This window comes from Ischnura elegans, chromosome 3 (assembly GCF_921293095.1).
Source record: "Ischnura elegans chromosome 3, ioIscEleg1.1, whole genome shotgun sequence".
Classification (NCBI taxonomy): domain Eukaryota; kingdom Metazoa; phylum Arthropoda; class Insecta; order Odonata; family Coenagrionidae; genus Ischnura; species Ischnura elegans.
The window spans coordinates 103,813,980-103,831,669 of NC_060248.1; the positions used below are offsets into that span (position 1 = coordinate 103,813,980).

The 17,690-nt window shown below is 36.6% G+C and overlaps 1 protein-coding gene across 2 annotated transcripts in view; it reads left to right on the plus strand.

The window, feature by feature from the left end:
- Positions 1 to 17,690, plus strand: part of LOC124156280 (serine/threonine-protein kinase 10) — a 57,740-nt gene that overhangs the window by 18,730 nt on the left and 21,320 nt on the right. For both annotated transcript variants that reach the window (XM_046530727.1, XM_046530726.1), the window contains exons 8-12: positions 6,387 to 6,471; positions 6,818 to 7,017; positions 8,092 to 8,662; positions 16,266 to 16,643; positions 17,115 to 17,266. In XM_046530727.1, the coding sequence (XP_046386683.1) occupies positions 6,387 to 6,471; positions 6,818 to 7,017; positions 8,092 to 8,662; positions 16,266 to 16,643; positions 17,115 to 17,266 (1,386 nt within the window). The remainder of the gene's footprint in view (positions 1 to 6,386; positions 6,472 to 6,817; positions 7,018 to 8,091; positions 8,663 to 16,265; positions 16,644 to 17,114; positions 17,267 to 17,690) is intronic.

Sequence of the window (17,690 nt, forward strand, 5' to 3'; positions counted from 1 at the left end):
ACTCTATTTGGGATGTTTAAAAATTATCGATTTGAATTTATTTCAAATTTCATGCTCCTTGAATATCGATTTCTATCTTTTGAAAGAACCTTCTTCTGTGGGCGAAGACATCTAAATCGCTAACTCCTGAATATTTAATTTAAACATGGGATTGCATTAGCAGTTCATTGATGATTCATCAGTTCAGCTGATCATGAATGATTTTATCCAATTTATTAAATACATCCTCTAAAATTCATTGAAAGTATAGTATAACCAAAAAAGAAAATTCTAATCTCACCACTAGAGGTTGTAAATTATGCCTTTAACATTATTATTTTATTATTTTTTTCTTGATTTTAACCTGTCAGCATCCAAAGTTTTTTTTAATCACACATCGTTCAATTTTATAAAATATGATACACATGAGCTCAACACAGTGAACACAATCCAAACTGACTGAATAATAGGGGAAACCTTCTACTAAATATGTGGACCGAAGTGTGTGCTAAAATTCACATATTATATGCATTGCAGGCATATTGGCTCTGCACTGCCGTGGGTGCCATATGGCACCCCTGGGCGTTGATGGGTTAAGTGCTAAAATGAGCCAACTTTCACACATTTTATCATCATACCCTTAATTAGAGGTAATTTCCACCTCTAGCTAGGGGAAGTTTATTGAAATAATAGGGCTGTACTTATATTAAATCTTATCAGCAACTCATACTCATCTACTCATACTTGTTCTCAAGTTATTTAATGTTTTCCATTTTATATTCTTTAGTTTATTTTTATTTGTACATTCGTTAATTCTCACTATGTATTTCTATTATAGTGAAGTGGAATTGAATCTGATTTTTGAAATTCATTGCCACCATTACAATGCTATACAAATACAATGAATTTATTATGCATCTTGGTGATGCATTTCATTCTCATCAGCCTAACTTTCAGTGAAACCTCTCACTTGCGGCCAATAATGCACCATGACGATGTATCCTTTCGGAGATATGTCCTTAAGTGAGACAGTACCTGTAAAAAACTTCACTTTGGTTTTACCATGCATGTATTGTAGTAGGACTCAAAGGCTACTGAAAGAAATTCTGTTATTCCAAGTATTAAACCTGGTAATAACACAAATTCAAAGTAAGCTGATAAAAATAAAATTGATTTACAAGATAATAATTCTGAAAACATGAGCACTTTTTTCTTACAAGGCACAATGAAGTGTGACACTCTGATTTGGCAAGCTCAAGGATTACAGTGAGTTTGGGAATGGTGTGGAATTTTATGTGCCCTTGTGTCAAAATACTAGAAATAAAAATTTGTAAAAATCCAACCTGCATAACTTGGTGACATTATCTTCACCGACTCTATGAACAACCTTTTGCTGCTTTTAGCGGCAGCCATTTGGTGGGCCAGTGACATCATTAGCTCATCGGGAAGGGCTACATACCAAGTTATATTAGCCTTTGCAATTTTTTTCCCATTGATTCCTATGAATTTCGTGTGTCAAAATATTATTCTTGGTGATTTTCTCTTACTGATTGACCCAAACAGACTGATTCTTTTCTCACGCCTCCAAATTGTATCTTTGTTGAGTTCAATCATCAAGGAAAATAGACCCCAATGCACACAATGAAGTGTAGGCAACTGACAGTTGAAAGAAAAGAAACTGCTACACTCCAAACACAGCTCTGCTCAAATAATGGCGAGAGTGAATAGGGAGTGTTCTTTCTGGTGGATGTTGTGTAATGCTCAAGCGTTTCAATAGTACCTATGCACTTAGGCCTTAGTCTTTCAAATAAATGGAATAATACCAAAGCACTGCATGAAACAAGTGACTTTGTATGCAGTCACACACATTGGTGCAAATTTATTAACACCAAGGATTAAGTTTGCCATGAAAAAATATTTGGCTTAGCCGGGATTTGAGCCCAGATCTCCTGATTGCTGGTTAGGTATGCTAGCCAATTACACCACCAAACCATCTTCTCGGAGTGAACTTCAGGGAGGGTTTTACTGAACAAGGTGTTGATGTCACAAGTCCACTCCATGCCACATGGAACAGGGTTGTGCTTACTAAACCACTGTCGGAGGATCTTTCAGTCTATAAGAGGTTCATTCTTAATTACAAATTATATCCTATGGCCAGAAATTTCAAAACCATCCGTAAGTCATTGTTGTCTATCAGTGAGATATGTCCGCCGGCTGAGGTTTCACTGTATCTTCTTTACCCATGTTATAATTAGAGTGACTTTATGCCTTTGTTGGTCTTATACCTGCCTTTAATTCACCCTTTTCAAAGACCATGTCTTGGAAATGTTAAAGATATTCATTTAAGCCTTACGGTCTCGCTGAGTATTCTCTTACTTTCATTTTGCCATTATTTTGAGTTCTGAGTTTCGATCAGTTAATTTTGTTTATTATGTTATTCCTTTGACTTGGCTTTCACTCTGCCACAACTTTCCTTTCATGTGTGTGCATGTATCTATATCACACTGTTTCTCAGTACAAATGTGTAGTGGTTTTCTCATCTTATCGTAAACTGACTCCTTAATTTCTTCTAATTTTATACTCCTTATGCTTTTTTAGTGTTCGTCATGTCTTTTATAGTTTATTTCTTACTGCCATGCATGATTTATTAATCTTTTTGGAACCCTTTTTTCCATTTCATCTTGAAAATATATGTAACCTAAAGTGTTATTTGCAATTCACTTCTCCTTTTAATGCCAGTCAATTTCATCAACTTGCATTTCCATCTGTCATTGTAATTACTAAAATGATATTGTAATCGTGCAAGCTGTGGTGCTTACTGCTATTGGACCATCTGGAGTTATAACCAACATCATCTGAAAAAACTAAGATTTGATTTCTTAGATTTCCTCTTGATATGCTGCAAAATATGCAAATAATGATTATCCATGAATTGGTGATGCAATATTTTTTGTGGTGGCGTATTATGTGGACATATGAGCTAATTTACGGTTGCTGTCAATTTTTACTTTTAATACAAGATACTGCGATGAAAATATCAGTGAACATTGAAATTTCTAATTGTGTGACACAAATTGATGGGAAAAATATCATTTACGACTTAGCAACAAATTGACTTTGTAAATCTTCTGAGCATGGGGTCTATTCTCTAACTCGAAGCTCCCGTCGTGGTAGCTTCGAACTAGCTACCAGAATTGGCTACCAACCTTATTCTCTAACAGGGAGTAGCTTTCTCAGACCGAGAATTTCTGGTAGCTTTCTTAGACCGGATATGGGGTATGAGAAATATTTCGTGCGAACTCAGTTTTTACTCTTAGAACCAATGAAATCGCTCGTTTCATTTCGTAACCTGCGGGAAAATCAATGTAGTCGTTCTCGGCTGACTTTTTCTTCTAGTTGAAATTAATGTGCTTTGTAAATTACGAAATGCTGAGTGCCTTCAGCTTTCATAATAATAGAAATACGAATAATAATAGAAATACGTAGAAATAATTATATTTGGCTAAGCGGCTTTTATATCAATTCAATAGTTTCGATCGATGCAGCAGTTTATGTCACGATTGATAATCATGTAGGCCATGTAAATATAATGAAGAGAAAATGTTAGTTAACTACCAACACATTAAACCAATGCTATCACATTGTCGTTCTAATTCCCGAGAACTTTACACTCAGTGCTCCTTATGCTTTTGCCTGTTTGATGCAAAAATTTTGATTTGACCAACTGTTTCTGTGCAGAGATTGTTCCTTCTTGCACTGCGAGAGAATATCGCAATAACATGTGCATACGATAAGTGTATATTATTTCGGGAATATCTTCAACAAAGTTAATGGGAAGGTGGAGAAAATTCTGTTTGAAAGTTACGTCATTTCACTCAGATTGGCCTAAGCAATCATTTTAGGCTCTCAATATGCTTCAAACGATATTTACACAAAACTCTACTGTCGTGCCGTTCTCACGACGGCTAAATTAATATTTAAATGGTTTTATGAATAAGTATTATATGCCAACCGCCAAGCTTGCACTATTGCAAGCGAGGGCGATTCATTAGAACTTGACCATCATTATGAAAAAACAACCTATTAAACGTAGTTCCTTCTCCCAATATTAAAGTCATATTATATAATTGTTTTTGTGATGACTTCCTCCGTGGGCTTCTGGAATATCCATGGCTACACTTTCTCAAAATTCAAAACAAATACACCAACTTAACTACCGGCACTGAAATTAAATGCGTATATACGGCCAAAGACACACAAATGAAAGCAGAATGATATCATGAACACATTTATTCATTGGAAGAGCAAAAAATTAATTAATAACTATCATGAAACACCTTACATTGCATTATAACACAATAATATATCCACCTCTCTCCGGTCTGCATCTATGTAACACTAAACTCTCTTCACACAATCACTTCACAACAAAGATCGTTGCTAATAATGCACGGTAAAGTTAATCATAAATGTATAAACACTTGCAAAAATAAGGCATCCATCTCTGTGCAGTGGATACATTGGCATTGGTAATGATTTCAACGCATCAATTTGTACCGTCACTACAACAGTCTCTCGCAACATCAATAATAATCACTGTTTTCGGGGTTTTTCTTCTCACTAGTAATGACTTCATGCAAAATAAGATTTCACGTGATATAAAATGATTGAAAGTAACATTTTTCTTCTCCAAATAATGAAATCAACTAGTTAACGCGATCGATAGTTCACTCCGAAACATATATGTTTAGTCACGAAATTTGTCACTCATGCCCACTACTTTGTTAAGAATACAATAATTGAAGGCTTCAAATAATTTACGCAGCATTCCCGACCTTATTAAAGAAAATAATTACGCAAAACAACAAAAATAGTCAACACTTTTCTTGTTTACCACTCAAGCGCTAGCCGTGTCAAGAAAGACTGATGGGATAGAACAAAAGATTAGCGACACGCGCCACTTGGTTCACGGCGGTTCATAGGAATTCCCATGGCCCTATGGGAATTCCCTATGTATTTTGATGGTAGCTAGCTGAAGCGCGGGGTTCGAGGGCGCGCTTCGCGAAGCTACCGTGGTAGCTAGTTTGAAGCTACGGAAGTAGCTTCAAATCCCATAGAGAATAAGGGTTGGAGCCTAATAAGCTACCGGTAGCTTCTGCAAGCTCCCTTCGCCGGAGCTTCAGCGTTAGAGAATACAAGTGGGAGCAAGTAGCTTAATTAAGCATCTTTCCACCAGAAAGCTACCGCGCTTCGAGTTAGAGAATAGACCCCCATATCCTGCTAATAAGTTAGGGCAAAATACATGCATGCAGTGGCCCTTCATTTTGGATCAATGGTGTCCAGTTCTTTATAAGCAATTTGTTTGGGTTTTATTGGAATGAATGCATTTTACTTAGGCAATGATACAAAACATCTTGATAAGTCTATAATCATTTCAGTCTAGCAAGTGGACAATTACCTACATTCCATGTGATATTAGTCATACATTGTAGTTTTAATCACTGCAGTTTATGTACGTATGAAATACGGTTTATGAGATGAGATATTGCTTCTCTCTACATGGTGCTGGTACTATTATAGCCTCAATAAAACAACCGAAAATAGAAACCTGAATCATTGCCATGGCATCTTTTGACGACCCCACTGCATGAGAATCTATATAGCTTTGAAAGAAATTTTGCTTCTTATTTAGTAAGTCAAAACATTGGAATTTTTTCCTGGTCATCTCTCGACCATTGAATCATAATTACTCAAATTCTTAAAAAATATAAGAAAGGATCCATTTCAAATGTTGCTGCGTTTTTCACCTCTGTGAGGTCCATAGATATAGTTGTTATTTCTCTCATCAAGTATTGCTTAGGTCTATAGAAACGAAAATTTTTGTATCATACTTGCCTGACTTCAATTTCATTCTTCACGCTACATTTATCTTTCTGCCAAGCTCTTTTTTCCACCTCGAGGCAAAGCTTTCTTTATATCTTTGTTAATTTGTCAAATATGTAGTATCCTTCTGTTCAAGCAGATATAATTCGCATCATTTTTAACATTTTTATTTTATGAATTTTCAAAGTTCATGTTGAAAACTTCATGCTATTGTACAGTATTTTCTTGACTTACAGTACTATTTTCACCAATCTACCACATTCATGAGCACTATTCATGTGAAGGATAATCCAGTGGAAATTATGAAATTTACTTTGTTAACTGTGTACAAAACCCAAATTTTGTAGGATAGATTTATGGGATCTCGTGATGTTTGAATTACTTTGATGATTTTTTTTTGCTAGATAAATTTTCATGCTGATGATGTCTGTAGTTTGATAAATTTAATATTTGCTTGAGGTTTCCCCTTAGCTATTTTGATAACATTTTCCTGTTGTTTTAATTTATATTTCCTAATCTTGTAGGACCCCCGCATATCCCACCTGCCCCACTACCTGGAACCTGGAGAAGATGACTCCACTTCCCTTAAGAGTGATATTGATGTAAAAAGTGAGTACTTTGTGATAGTTTTGTTTCTTTTACATGTAGTGGAACTGCACTCCAAGTTGTGTTTTGGAACCAAAATTGGACAATTTCATTTGCAAACTCATGTCCAATGCAGCATATTCAAGTGTCAGTTTCGTAAAATACTTTGAAATATGTACGTGGATAATGCCCAATTGATGGGGTAATATACATGTCGATTTAGTCATGCCTAGGTTCTCCTTGGTATTTCTAAAAATATACTAAAAACATGTTTTGATTTATTCTCCACGTTCAAGATTTCCTGATATTTGTCTTAAATTATTTTTTAATGGTCGCCTTACTGAAAAATCTTTTTTCCTTCTGCCAACAGCACCAGAGGTTGGGCTGCCCCATGGGGAACAGTCTGAAGAAGAGGTTGGGAGTGAGGAGGGAGCGAAGAAGAGAGAGGCAGATAAGGATGTTCCTAAAGAGGGAGGAGTATCAGAAACGAAGAGGTTTAGGGGAGGTGATGGGACTGAAGAATTGCATGGGAAGGTGCCAGGTGCCGGGTCCAGGGAGGAGATAGTTGTTGTGAGTGGTTGTTTCTCTGGATCAGGTGTTTGATTGATATGATTCCTTACCAGAAAAATACATAATTGGAGGCATGTGTTTTGGAAATAGGGCTTTGCTAAATTTCAAGATGGTGGTTATTGGTGGAAGAGGTAAACATTTTTTTTTCCATGTTTCTTACTAAGTACCTTGACTGCAACTAAATTTTTTAACTTTCATATTTTAAATTTTAGCTCCTCAAAAAAATTATGAATTTCCTATGAACCAGACTGCCCCTTCTGTTATCAGGAAGGAAGGCAACTTCCTGTTTGTGGCAAAGAGTAGGATGCTTTGTATCTTACCACATCAAGCCACCAAGAATTGGTCATACTCCCTTAATTTCAAATCTGTTGGTTTGCAATTCTGTTTTTAAAAACTTGTCAGTCTTTGTTCATGTGGTACCAACTGAAAAATGATCCTAATTTTCTCTAAGAATTTTTCATTAATTTTGTTTGAGTGGCATTTTTAATTTTTATCTTTATCTATAAAATTGGTATTATACTTTAGCTTTATTTATTTTTCAGCTCTGTTATGCAAATTTAATCATCACTATTATGCATCTTGCACAGTAATCCTTCGGTGGTTAATAATTTTCCAATTTTTAATTTTGATTTATTTCCTCCTAAAATGCATAATATTTATGGCTTATTTATTATCGGTTCACAAATTTCTCTAATGTTTATCTTGTCAGGTGAGACTACCTTATTTCAAGGTCAGTGAATTTAGGGGTGTTACTTCCATATCTGCTTTGAAGATCTGTGTAGTCACACAGCCATCATACATCTTTAATTATGCATTTTAATGGAATCATATCTTATTGAAAAAAAATTGTTCTTATCTATTACAATGCATATTTGACCGTGAACTTTCTATTTTTCAATCATATAATTTGATCATGTGTATGGTAGAAATTCATTTTTGTTAGCTAACGTGATCTTGCAGTCTGCTTAATTCAGTTATGAAAATAATTTTTTATGTATTTATTTTAAATAGTTTTTTTAATTTATTGCATCTAAACTTCTATATGAATCTAAGAAAACTTTTTTATCGCTGCAGGAAGAGAAGCCTGCTCCAGAGGTGGTGAAAACAAGGCGAGAAGGAAGCAGAGAAAAGGGACCAGCTCCTCCACCTCCAGGCAAGCCACGGAGAAGGCCAGAATCGGCGGAGCTGTCTGAGGTCAAGCCCTCCCCTGAAGAAGAATTGGCCAGAAAGGCTGCGGAGGAAGCGAGGAGGCTGGCAGAGGAAGAGGAAAATAAGAGACGATTGGCTGAGGAGGAGTTGAAAAGGGTGGCAGAAGAGGAGGAGAGGAGGTTGAAAGAGGAGGAAGAGGAGAGGACAAGGAAGAGGTTGGAAGTGGAGGAAGAGTTGAGGAGGGAAGAGGAGAGGAAGGCGAAAGAAGCAGCGAGTAGGCTAGGGGTGGACAGTGAGGAGGAGAGTGGGAAGGAAGGTGGGGAGGAGGAGGTGGTGGTGGAACCTTGTGAGGAGGGAGGTGAGAAAGACTACGACTATCCTGATGACATTCATGGTAGAATTTACAGTCCAACAGTTCCTTCGCCCATTCCTCCAGTATTGGACAATTCAAAGGTTGAGGATGGAAACCTTTCTGCGGATATTTTTGTTCTTGGAGGTAGGTGCTATCTGTTTGTCATATAAAATTAGTGAAGTGAACCGGTGAAAATATTGAAGTTTTGACTGCATTTATTCTGCAATCCCTCTCTATCAATATTCCCCAAGTATTTAGGCGTTATTTTTGGTAAAAAATTTTGATGCAAAGAAAGGTTACATCTCTACATGGTGAAGATGTAATTTCTCATTATTTCCATTTGACTAAATTTGTTCTCAAATTTGTAGCAATAGTGCCTGTATAAGAATACCCATTTTCCCTCATTTTATGTTGTGTTGAGCATGTTGAGTAAATGTGCAAGTCGACTTTTTCAGTTTCAAGCCAGAAAAAAATTAATGATCAACTCTCTCTCGATTCCGAGATAAATATGCTCAAAAAGTGGATATTGGAGCTTGCCTTGAGTTTGTAAATTGACTTACTGAAAAGGGTGAATGAACTATTGTCAATGATCACAAAATATTTTTAGAAAAATCTTCTCGGGATTGCGCGTGGGTTAGATTATTTAAGAGCGCCGACGTTTCGGGTACCGACTCGCGGCTCTAACCGCGGCTTGTGATATATGATTTTACACTTTCCCGGCGAATAACTTTAGAAAAATCTTCTCGGGATTGCGCGCGGGTTAGATTATTTAAGAGCGCCGACGTTTCGGGTACCGACTCACGGCTCTCGCTACCCATTCTCACGGCTACTTTCTCAGTAGCCGTGAGAATGGGTAGCGAGTCGGTACCCGAAACGTCGGCGCTCTTAAATAATCTAACCCGCGCGCAATCCCGAGAAGATTTTTCTAAAGTTATTCGCCGGGAAAGTGTAAAATCATATATCACAAAATATGTTTATTCTGCGAAGGTATCGACAATATGATACACAATGATGTCATATTTCTCACAGAAAAAGTAGAAATGATCGCAATGGACAGTGGGAGGTATCACCATGTTGATAAATAGAAGAACTAATATTTATTAATAATCACAAATAACTTTGCAACTCTTATAATACAACAGAGGAAACTGAGAAAAGTATGCACTAATACACCCATGCCTCGTATATTGCAATTTCGATTAGAGCAATTTCGATACAGCACAAATTCTTTCCTCGGGGAAACATCGCAACGCAGTGTAGCCTAATCAAAAAACTTAAACGCTCTCATGATAAAATGTGAACTTGCGCTAAGTACACACGAAATTGCTATCATTTTACGCATATTAATAGTATTGCTTGCCTCAAATCCTCTTTTTTGTTTATATATTAATCGAAATCCATTGCTGTGCAATGGCCAAAGGTATTACTCGTCATTGGGTCCAGATAGCCGGCCTACCGAAGTAATTTATCTTGTCTCCATAGCAGAATGGCAATAGTTAATTTAGATCATAAATTAAGCGTTAAGCTAGTGGAAATGAATTTTTTTAAGCATTACGGTTGAGACGTAATTTTTGCCGTCATAGGTTATCGGGCGATTGACTTCCAGGTAGAGGCGCCACGCTAAAGCCTTCAAGGTCATCGGTATTCATGGGGGAGAAATGGAGCAGTGGCCGAGTTGGGTATGAATAGCATCAACACATAAAAGGGTCCACTATAGAGTCTCAAACACAATGGCTTCATTCCCTCCCAGCAGTCGTAGGCCCTCTGCATCTCAGGAATACAGTTCAGCAGTAGAAGGTGATTTTGATAAAGCCATGCTGAGTAAAAACCAAGAAAAAAATGGCAAAAAATAGGAATGCGGGTAGAAAAATCAAGAAATTATTAAGGAAAACCATAAACATAGGAGAGAAATTGAAAGAGGTCAATTGCTTTGAAAATGGAGAGCGTCAAAGCGATATTGCACAGAAGTTTAAACTCACGATGCCTTATTCTGAATAACGACGAAGTTAAAACATGAGTGACCTCAGCCGCACCAACTTCAACCAAGCGCTCAACTCATACGGAAAGTTCATTGTGAATCAGTATAAAAAGACAAGGGTGGTAATTGCTCCGAGACATTTAGTGAAAGCTCCGGTTGGTTCTAGAATTTTAAACGGCAAGTAGGTATTTTCAGTGCGGCGATATTAGGTGAATCTGCAAGTGTTGATAGCACAGTCACCACAACATTTTCTGATGAACTCCAAGCTGTGATTGAAAGTGGCTCCTTTCCCCCTCAACTAGTTTTTAGTTGTGACGAGATGATATTGTTTTGGAAATGAATGCATTCTCGTTCATTCATTTTCAGGGAAGGAAAACCTGGGTCAGGTTTCAAGGCATTTGAAGACTTTTTCACGTAGCTGCTAATGCCTCAGTGGACTTCAAATTAAAATGATTTATCATTCATAAACTCCGCTAGCAATGAATTGGCATTAAAAGTAGCATTTGCCTGTCATTTTGATGAGCGACAAAATGGCCTAGGTGACACAATAGGTGTTTTTAGACTGGTTTGAAAAATCGTCAACTGCCAGCAATGCATTATGAACCCCTGAGATGGCAGGTGTTAGCCCACCCACACGACATGAGGGAATTTCAAAAGCCCGTACGATTTTTTTTTACCGTGAATAAAAGTCTTGGAATATGTGCCTAATATCTTTAAAGATATTTTAAACTATAAAATTTATATAAATAAGGCATTATAAGGCTATTTATGGGAATGTATATGGTTTAGAGGAAATTAGATACCCAACACCTATGCTATCAGGAATGCATCCTTATCTTCCCAATGTTAACCTTTTCCCTACGAAGGCCGTTTTTCCACGGCTTGATTTTTCTGACGCTAAAGGAATGAAGGCCAGGTTTTCACAGCTTGAATTTTTCGACGCTAAAGGACAAAGGCCATGTTTTCACGGCGTTGCGGTCAAGCATGCCAAGTGGGTCCCAAGCTCCATTAGGGTCCCTAGGCACGAGAGGTTTGACCCTTTCTTATTGTCCGTGTGGGGATTATCTTGGCCCATTCCAGCACTTGATGTCCCACTCAAGGAAGGTGCTCATGGTCACTTATTTGTTTATTAGTTAAATTAACTAAAAACGTACATGTTGCATTTATTGAAAATCAATGCCAAGAATTACATTCTGGATGTTCTGCTGATCAGTTCAAAATTTTAAATGGAACTCAAGCGTTCACATTAACAGAGTTCTTCATCATCTAGAACGAATTTTGGAGACGCTAACGTTAGATGTTAGAGGAGCAATATTGTTATAATTTACATCTAAAGATATATGTTACTCTGTTAGCCACATTCTAAGTGTACATTTGCGGTGAAATATCCGATTGAACTATGAAAAAAAGCCCTCGTAATGTAATAAAATATGATTCTCTTCACTTTCTTATTTCGTGTGTAATATGAATTGATATTTATCTAAGTGAAATTGCTTTATAAATATAATTTAGCTGTTTCAAACTACAAATTTGTAAGATTCAAATAAGTTTTATGAGAATTTTTCGGGAAAAAATTCGAAATGTTTCATATGTTTTCAGAATGCTCGTGGAGAGCAGACGCGAATGAGGAGAGTGTGAATTTGGGCATCATGGATCTAAAATATGTTAATATCATAAATCGTAAATACCTAGAAGTATGCTAGTTACGTTTAAAGATTCCATTCCCGTTACAGTATTTGTTGGTCTATGATATAATGCCCTTTTGCTGAAAACCCTAAAAATAACCGTAGAACTTCGTTTAAAAGTTCTAGAGGCATTGCAAAATGAAAGGTATACATTGATGAACTGACATTTGCTGCAATAGTAACAATTAAAAAAAATTAAAATTGCACTAGTAACAAACTGACCGCAAAAGTATGCCGTGATGGGCTGCCTTTGGGAAAAGGGTCGAGGATTTTATTTGCCCAGTTACCTAGGAAAGGGTCCGGCACCCCACTAGGCAAGGCCATTAAGTGGACGAAGCGACTACCTGAACAATTCCTTGCCGAGAAACAACTCCGTACAGGGCGGAAAAGAAATGCTCAAAGTCTTCGTACAGGCAAAACCAACTTTCCGCGAAGGCGCCCGGTGTGAAAGGGTAAAAACGCTCTCGTATAACACAAATTCGTATATCGCAAAGACCCCAAGGAACGCATCCCTTGTGCTATATGAGGCATGGGTGTAGTAGCTATTATAGAAATACAGAATAGCAGCAAAGAAAACTGGGGCAGATATGCAGTTAATGCTCTCTAAATGATCGTAAATCCAGCATAAAGCGAAACAGTGTAATAAATTTGGCATAGTGAAGTAACTTGCCCTGAATGCATATTTATCTATGCACAAAGCAAATATTTATAGTGCATAACCATGGACAAAAAAAGGAGTGAGGAAATGTACTTTCCTTGAGAAGCAGAATTGGCATCAAAAACTAATGAAACTTATGAAAGTGACCATATATATAGTAAATTATCTTCATAGCTTTCTGCATTGTTCGACACTCAGAAGAAATCAATGGGACTAAATATTTTTCCAAACTAATGAAAAAACTAGTAATGAATGAGGATTAACAAAATAAGTAATAGGAGAAGTTCTGATTCGCATGCACACGCCCAAGCAAAGATCACTTGTCGAAGTATAATAACATGGCACACTCAAAGAATTTGTAATTATCAACTAGCATGTCTGCTCTCGAGATGACAATATCATCAAAATTTCATTTTCAGAACTGCTGCCAACTCATTTGCTTACGGGAGCATTTTTATGGCATTATATTGATTAAAACAAGGCATCTGAGCACAATAATGTAAGAATTTTGTCTGATTAAAAGCATTAAATATCACAGCATTGGGTGAGATGCATGTTCTCTTAGACAGTATATTCGTTATTACAAAGTTCTTGGGACTGAAAATCGAAGGTTAGTCATAACGAAGTTTGTATGAACGTTTCTTTTAGGAATCATCAAAAAAACATACTTTTTCAAAATTTCTTGTTTCTTCAATGTCCCTTACTTAAAGTCACGCTGCGGAATAGCTTCAGAGTCATTTGCATAATATACGCGATTAAATTAGGTGCAAATATATAGAAACAAGAACATTCGTTTGGTTTTATCAATTGAAGATTGTGGTATGACACAATCGAGGGTTGATATCTTCCCTATTATAGTAAGGCCTCGGCATGGGAACAAGATGCATTCCAAAAACCTTTCGTAACTTGATAAACCTCTGGAAGGCATCAAAACGTGCAGTCATCCTGCAGAATGCAACTCTGCATTGCATTTGTGCATTAACTCACGATTGTTCAGATTATGCCCTAAGTGCGAGTTCTTCTCCGCCACAGCAAGCCGCATCGGCCATCTCCAAAGGTGCCAAATTTGAAATTTTGGGCACGCTTGAATTTTTTGAATGTTGGTATCTCTGAAAGTTCGTAAATAAAATGGTCATTAGAAAAGGAATGTCGGTCCAATTTACGAGCGCTAATGAGTGAGTCACCATGATTCCACAAAAATGAAGCTTATTGTATGATGTTGCTTGCTGAAGTATCTTCTAGTGAAGAAAGAATCATAATTGATACTCTTGGGCACAGTGCATGAGAAGAACTTAAACGTAGTGCAATGATTAATACGTAGTGTAATGTATACCCTCCTAAATGCTGTTGCTTGTTCGTGGAACTTCTTAATAAAGCTCATTTTGTTACTGCCAGGACAGGGAATGAGATTTGTAATTTCGTAATAATGGTTCTTTTACTATAGATTGGATTGGGCTTTTTGTCGGGATCAACGATTTGCTTCGTAATAATGTTGTTTGTATTAACGAGAGTCTACTTTATATGACGTCCCATTGCTGTTTGTCTGGTGCTTTCTCTGTGGTATATTTGCTGTAATTTGTGCCATTTTCATACAGAAATTATACCATCATCTTCGTTTACCATTTTGCAGTCTGTCTTAACCCTTAACCGGTGACGTGCAGTCTGAGAGACCGCTGCGTTTCTAAAATTATGAATATTTTCAAAATTAAGATTTCAAAATATCTATAATTTTCGTTAGCTTCATATTTTTGCATAACAAAGACATCCCACTCCTAAAATTTAACGTTTCTTTTATTAATTTCTGTAAATTTGCAATTGAACTCGATTAGCGGTCTGTGAGACCGCACGTCACTTACTAAGAATGCATCAAGAAAAGGAATAAGCGGGATAAATTTCTTACTACTTAGCCTTCCAACTTTAACATTTAAGGCCTTTTTTTGAATCTGGCGAAATATTGATACATAAATATAATAATTATAACTCAAGTGTTTTTGGCATCAGTTTTTTGATCCTGCTTCAAATCACAATTTTTTATGACAAATTGGTTCGTATTGGGAGTGTAAAAATTTTAATATAAGTTTTAGAATAGTTAAGCATTCAAAGAAAAATTAAACAAGGCAATAAAAATGGCGTAGCAATATTTTATGAATTTTTGATTTATTGCGGTCTCCCAGACCGCACGTCACTGGTTAAGGGTTAAAAAAGATAATATATAAATAATGGAAAAATGTTAATTGCGAGGGTATCACTGTATCCTTCTTATGTTTAACATCTGAGTGGTTTTTGTTTGGAAACTAAATCTCATAATCGACTCATAGCAGGGTTTTCCGTGGGGTCAGGTCAACATTTCACGCAAAAAAGTGCCGAAAGACAAGCTTTTGTATCACAGTAAATTACGTGAAACCGAGTAAAATTTACTTGTATTCATCTTATTCATTGTCTGCAAAAATTTGGTGCTTTTACTTGTTATTCCTGGTTTTTGGTATCTGTCAATTTGAAAACCCCTTATAAAAAATAGTTTATAATTGTGTGACATCACTTAATGTATTGCTCTAGCCTTGACTGGCCAGGACAGATTAGCTTGTCCTTTGGCAACGATGCATGAAATGATGTATTGGAAAGGAGGACTGTACTGATATTTCTGAATTGTCACCTGAGATGAAGATTTATATTATTATGTACTTTGAGCAGTAACATTTGCTGATGTAATTCGAAAATATGTATAATTTGTTCAATAATTGGTTATACTTAGTTAATATCCTTCAGCCTGTTTACTATCACCTCGCTATGTAGCAACGGCTTTTCACTGTTTCCAGGGATCTGTTATGAAAGAGGTTTGACTTAAATAAAATATAAATCGTGTTATTATTGTGGAAGAATGTGATTAGTGTGTGCAATGTGGTAGAATTTATATTTAGACTTCTGGTTAGATATGGTTTTATTGTACCGTATTTTCATAATTTTTGCCTAACTTCTTGTCTTCACAAGAACTGTACCTTTGGTTAGAAAATTTTGTTTCTTATTGAAGGAAATCATACTACTCTTAAGCCCTTTTATCAACAAAAATTTCAAGAGAGTAACAATGTTAAACTGGAACCAGTTGATTAAGAAAGTGGTATAATACAAGCTGCCATTCTGTATCAAAACATATCCTCTTGTTGAATTGTTCTGTTATATCATTACTTTCAATAGAGTCTTCTCAAAATTTTTTCTCTGTCGCTCTCTTAAAATTTAGTGAATGTCTTCTCTTGTTGTTACTTCTGTGGAAGCACAATCTTAATGCTTCATACTATCCAATACTGTAGTAATTTATTATATCAGCCTTATTCAGTGAATCACTTTGGTATTGGATTACATCCTAAGTGATTTAATATAAATTTTAATTATTTCCCTCACTACATACGGTTATTGCTTTGTCATTCTTAGGAGAAATCGTGGAAGGACCAGTATTGGGACTGAACACTTCGACTGTTCGAATTACTGGTGAAACTGTAGGCACAGAAGAATCACCAGTCACAGTCATTTCAACTCACTTGCCGTCTACGCCATCGCCATTGCCTGCTGGAGGAGAAGTGTTTATCCTTTCCAATGAAACCAATAAAACTCATGTTGGAGAATCATCCACTGATGAGGATCACTTTCCAGTCCGGTTGGATGAGAGTGAGGTGTTAGTTGTCTCCCCTGGCCCTCCAATTGGTGAGCCACCATGGTCACCAGGGGGTGACGAAGAGCCTGGTCATGTGTCGGTTGTTCTGGTTGGTGAAGGGGATTCATCCGTTCCACCGTCACCAGGAGCTGATACAAGTAGGGGAACTCTCTCTCAAACTTTGCAATTGATAATCATCATCAGATAGATTGATGGTTGATTATAGATATTGTAACTCATTTTTTGTTTGTGGAATCTCAATGGTAAATCCTCAGCAAGAACCTCTCTAGATTTCTGTTGCAACCATATTCAAATCATGAGCAGTGTCAAACACATACTCTAGGCATAATAAGCTTGTGATGAAAATGGGAAAAAATGGAAATTATTGTATTAATACCAAGGCTCATTTTCATTGTGGACATCCTGGTTTCCATACCAGATTGAAAAATCTTACTTTTTGCAAATGGCCTAAATTATTGTGAATTTGGATTCAAGAGGTTCATTTATTTTCTTCAGTTGCCTTTTCCTAAGATGTCTTAATATTTGGGAAAGACCAAATACATTTGAGGGATTTGTTTAATTGTTATTTGTTGATTATCTCTCAATACCAATTATTCTTTGTGGCATAGGTGAAGTCTCCATACGAGGTGGAATTCATTTGGAGGGAACAACGGAAAGTGCCACTGATGTTGATCATTTAGAATTGCATGGACCTGAAAATGTAACTGCTGAAAGAGAAGCAACGCCCCCCAAGGATAGGGGCAAAGTTGTGGCTGGGCAGGTAAAGTTCCTCATTTTATTTAACCACTCCCTTCTTCCTTTTTACATCTTCTTTTGCCTATAGTTTAATAGCATTTATAAATGTGATATTATATCTCACTTAACCCATTCGCATCCGCAAGCGTATTAGTATGCAGCCTGAAGATGGCAACAAACACCACCAGCAAACCGGTACGCAGAATGCATAGTGATATCTATCATTTGATCCTTCTGCTATCTTATGAGTTTTTTATAAGTTTTTGGCCAGATAGTGTACCTAATAGCAGCTGCCATCTGGTTGCTGTTTAGAAATTTTTTTCCATTGTACATCGCCTTAGAAATACTTTTCTTACTTGTGGATTTTATTCTCCTGAAAATGGATCGATTTAAGTGGGATGGTCAATTTAATCCCAGGGGATGGATGCGAATGAGTTAAATGACAATGA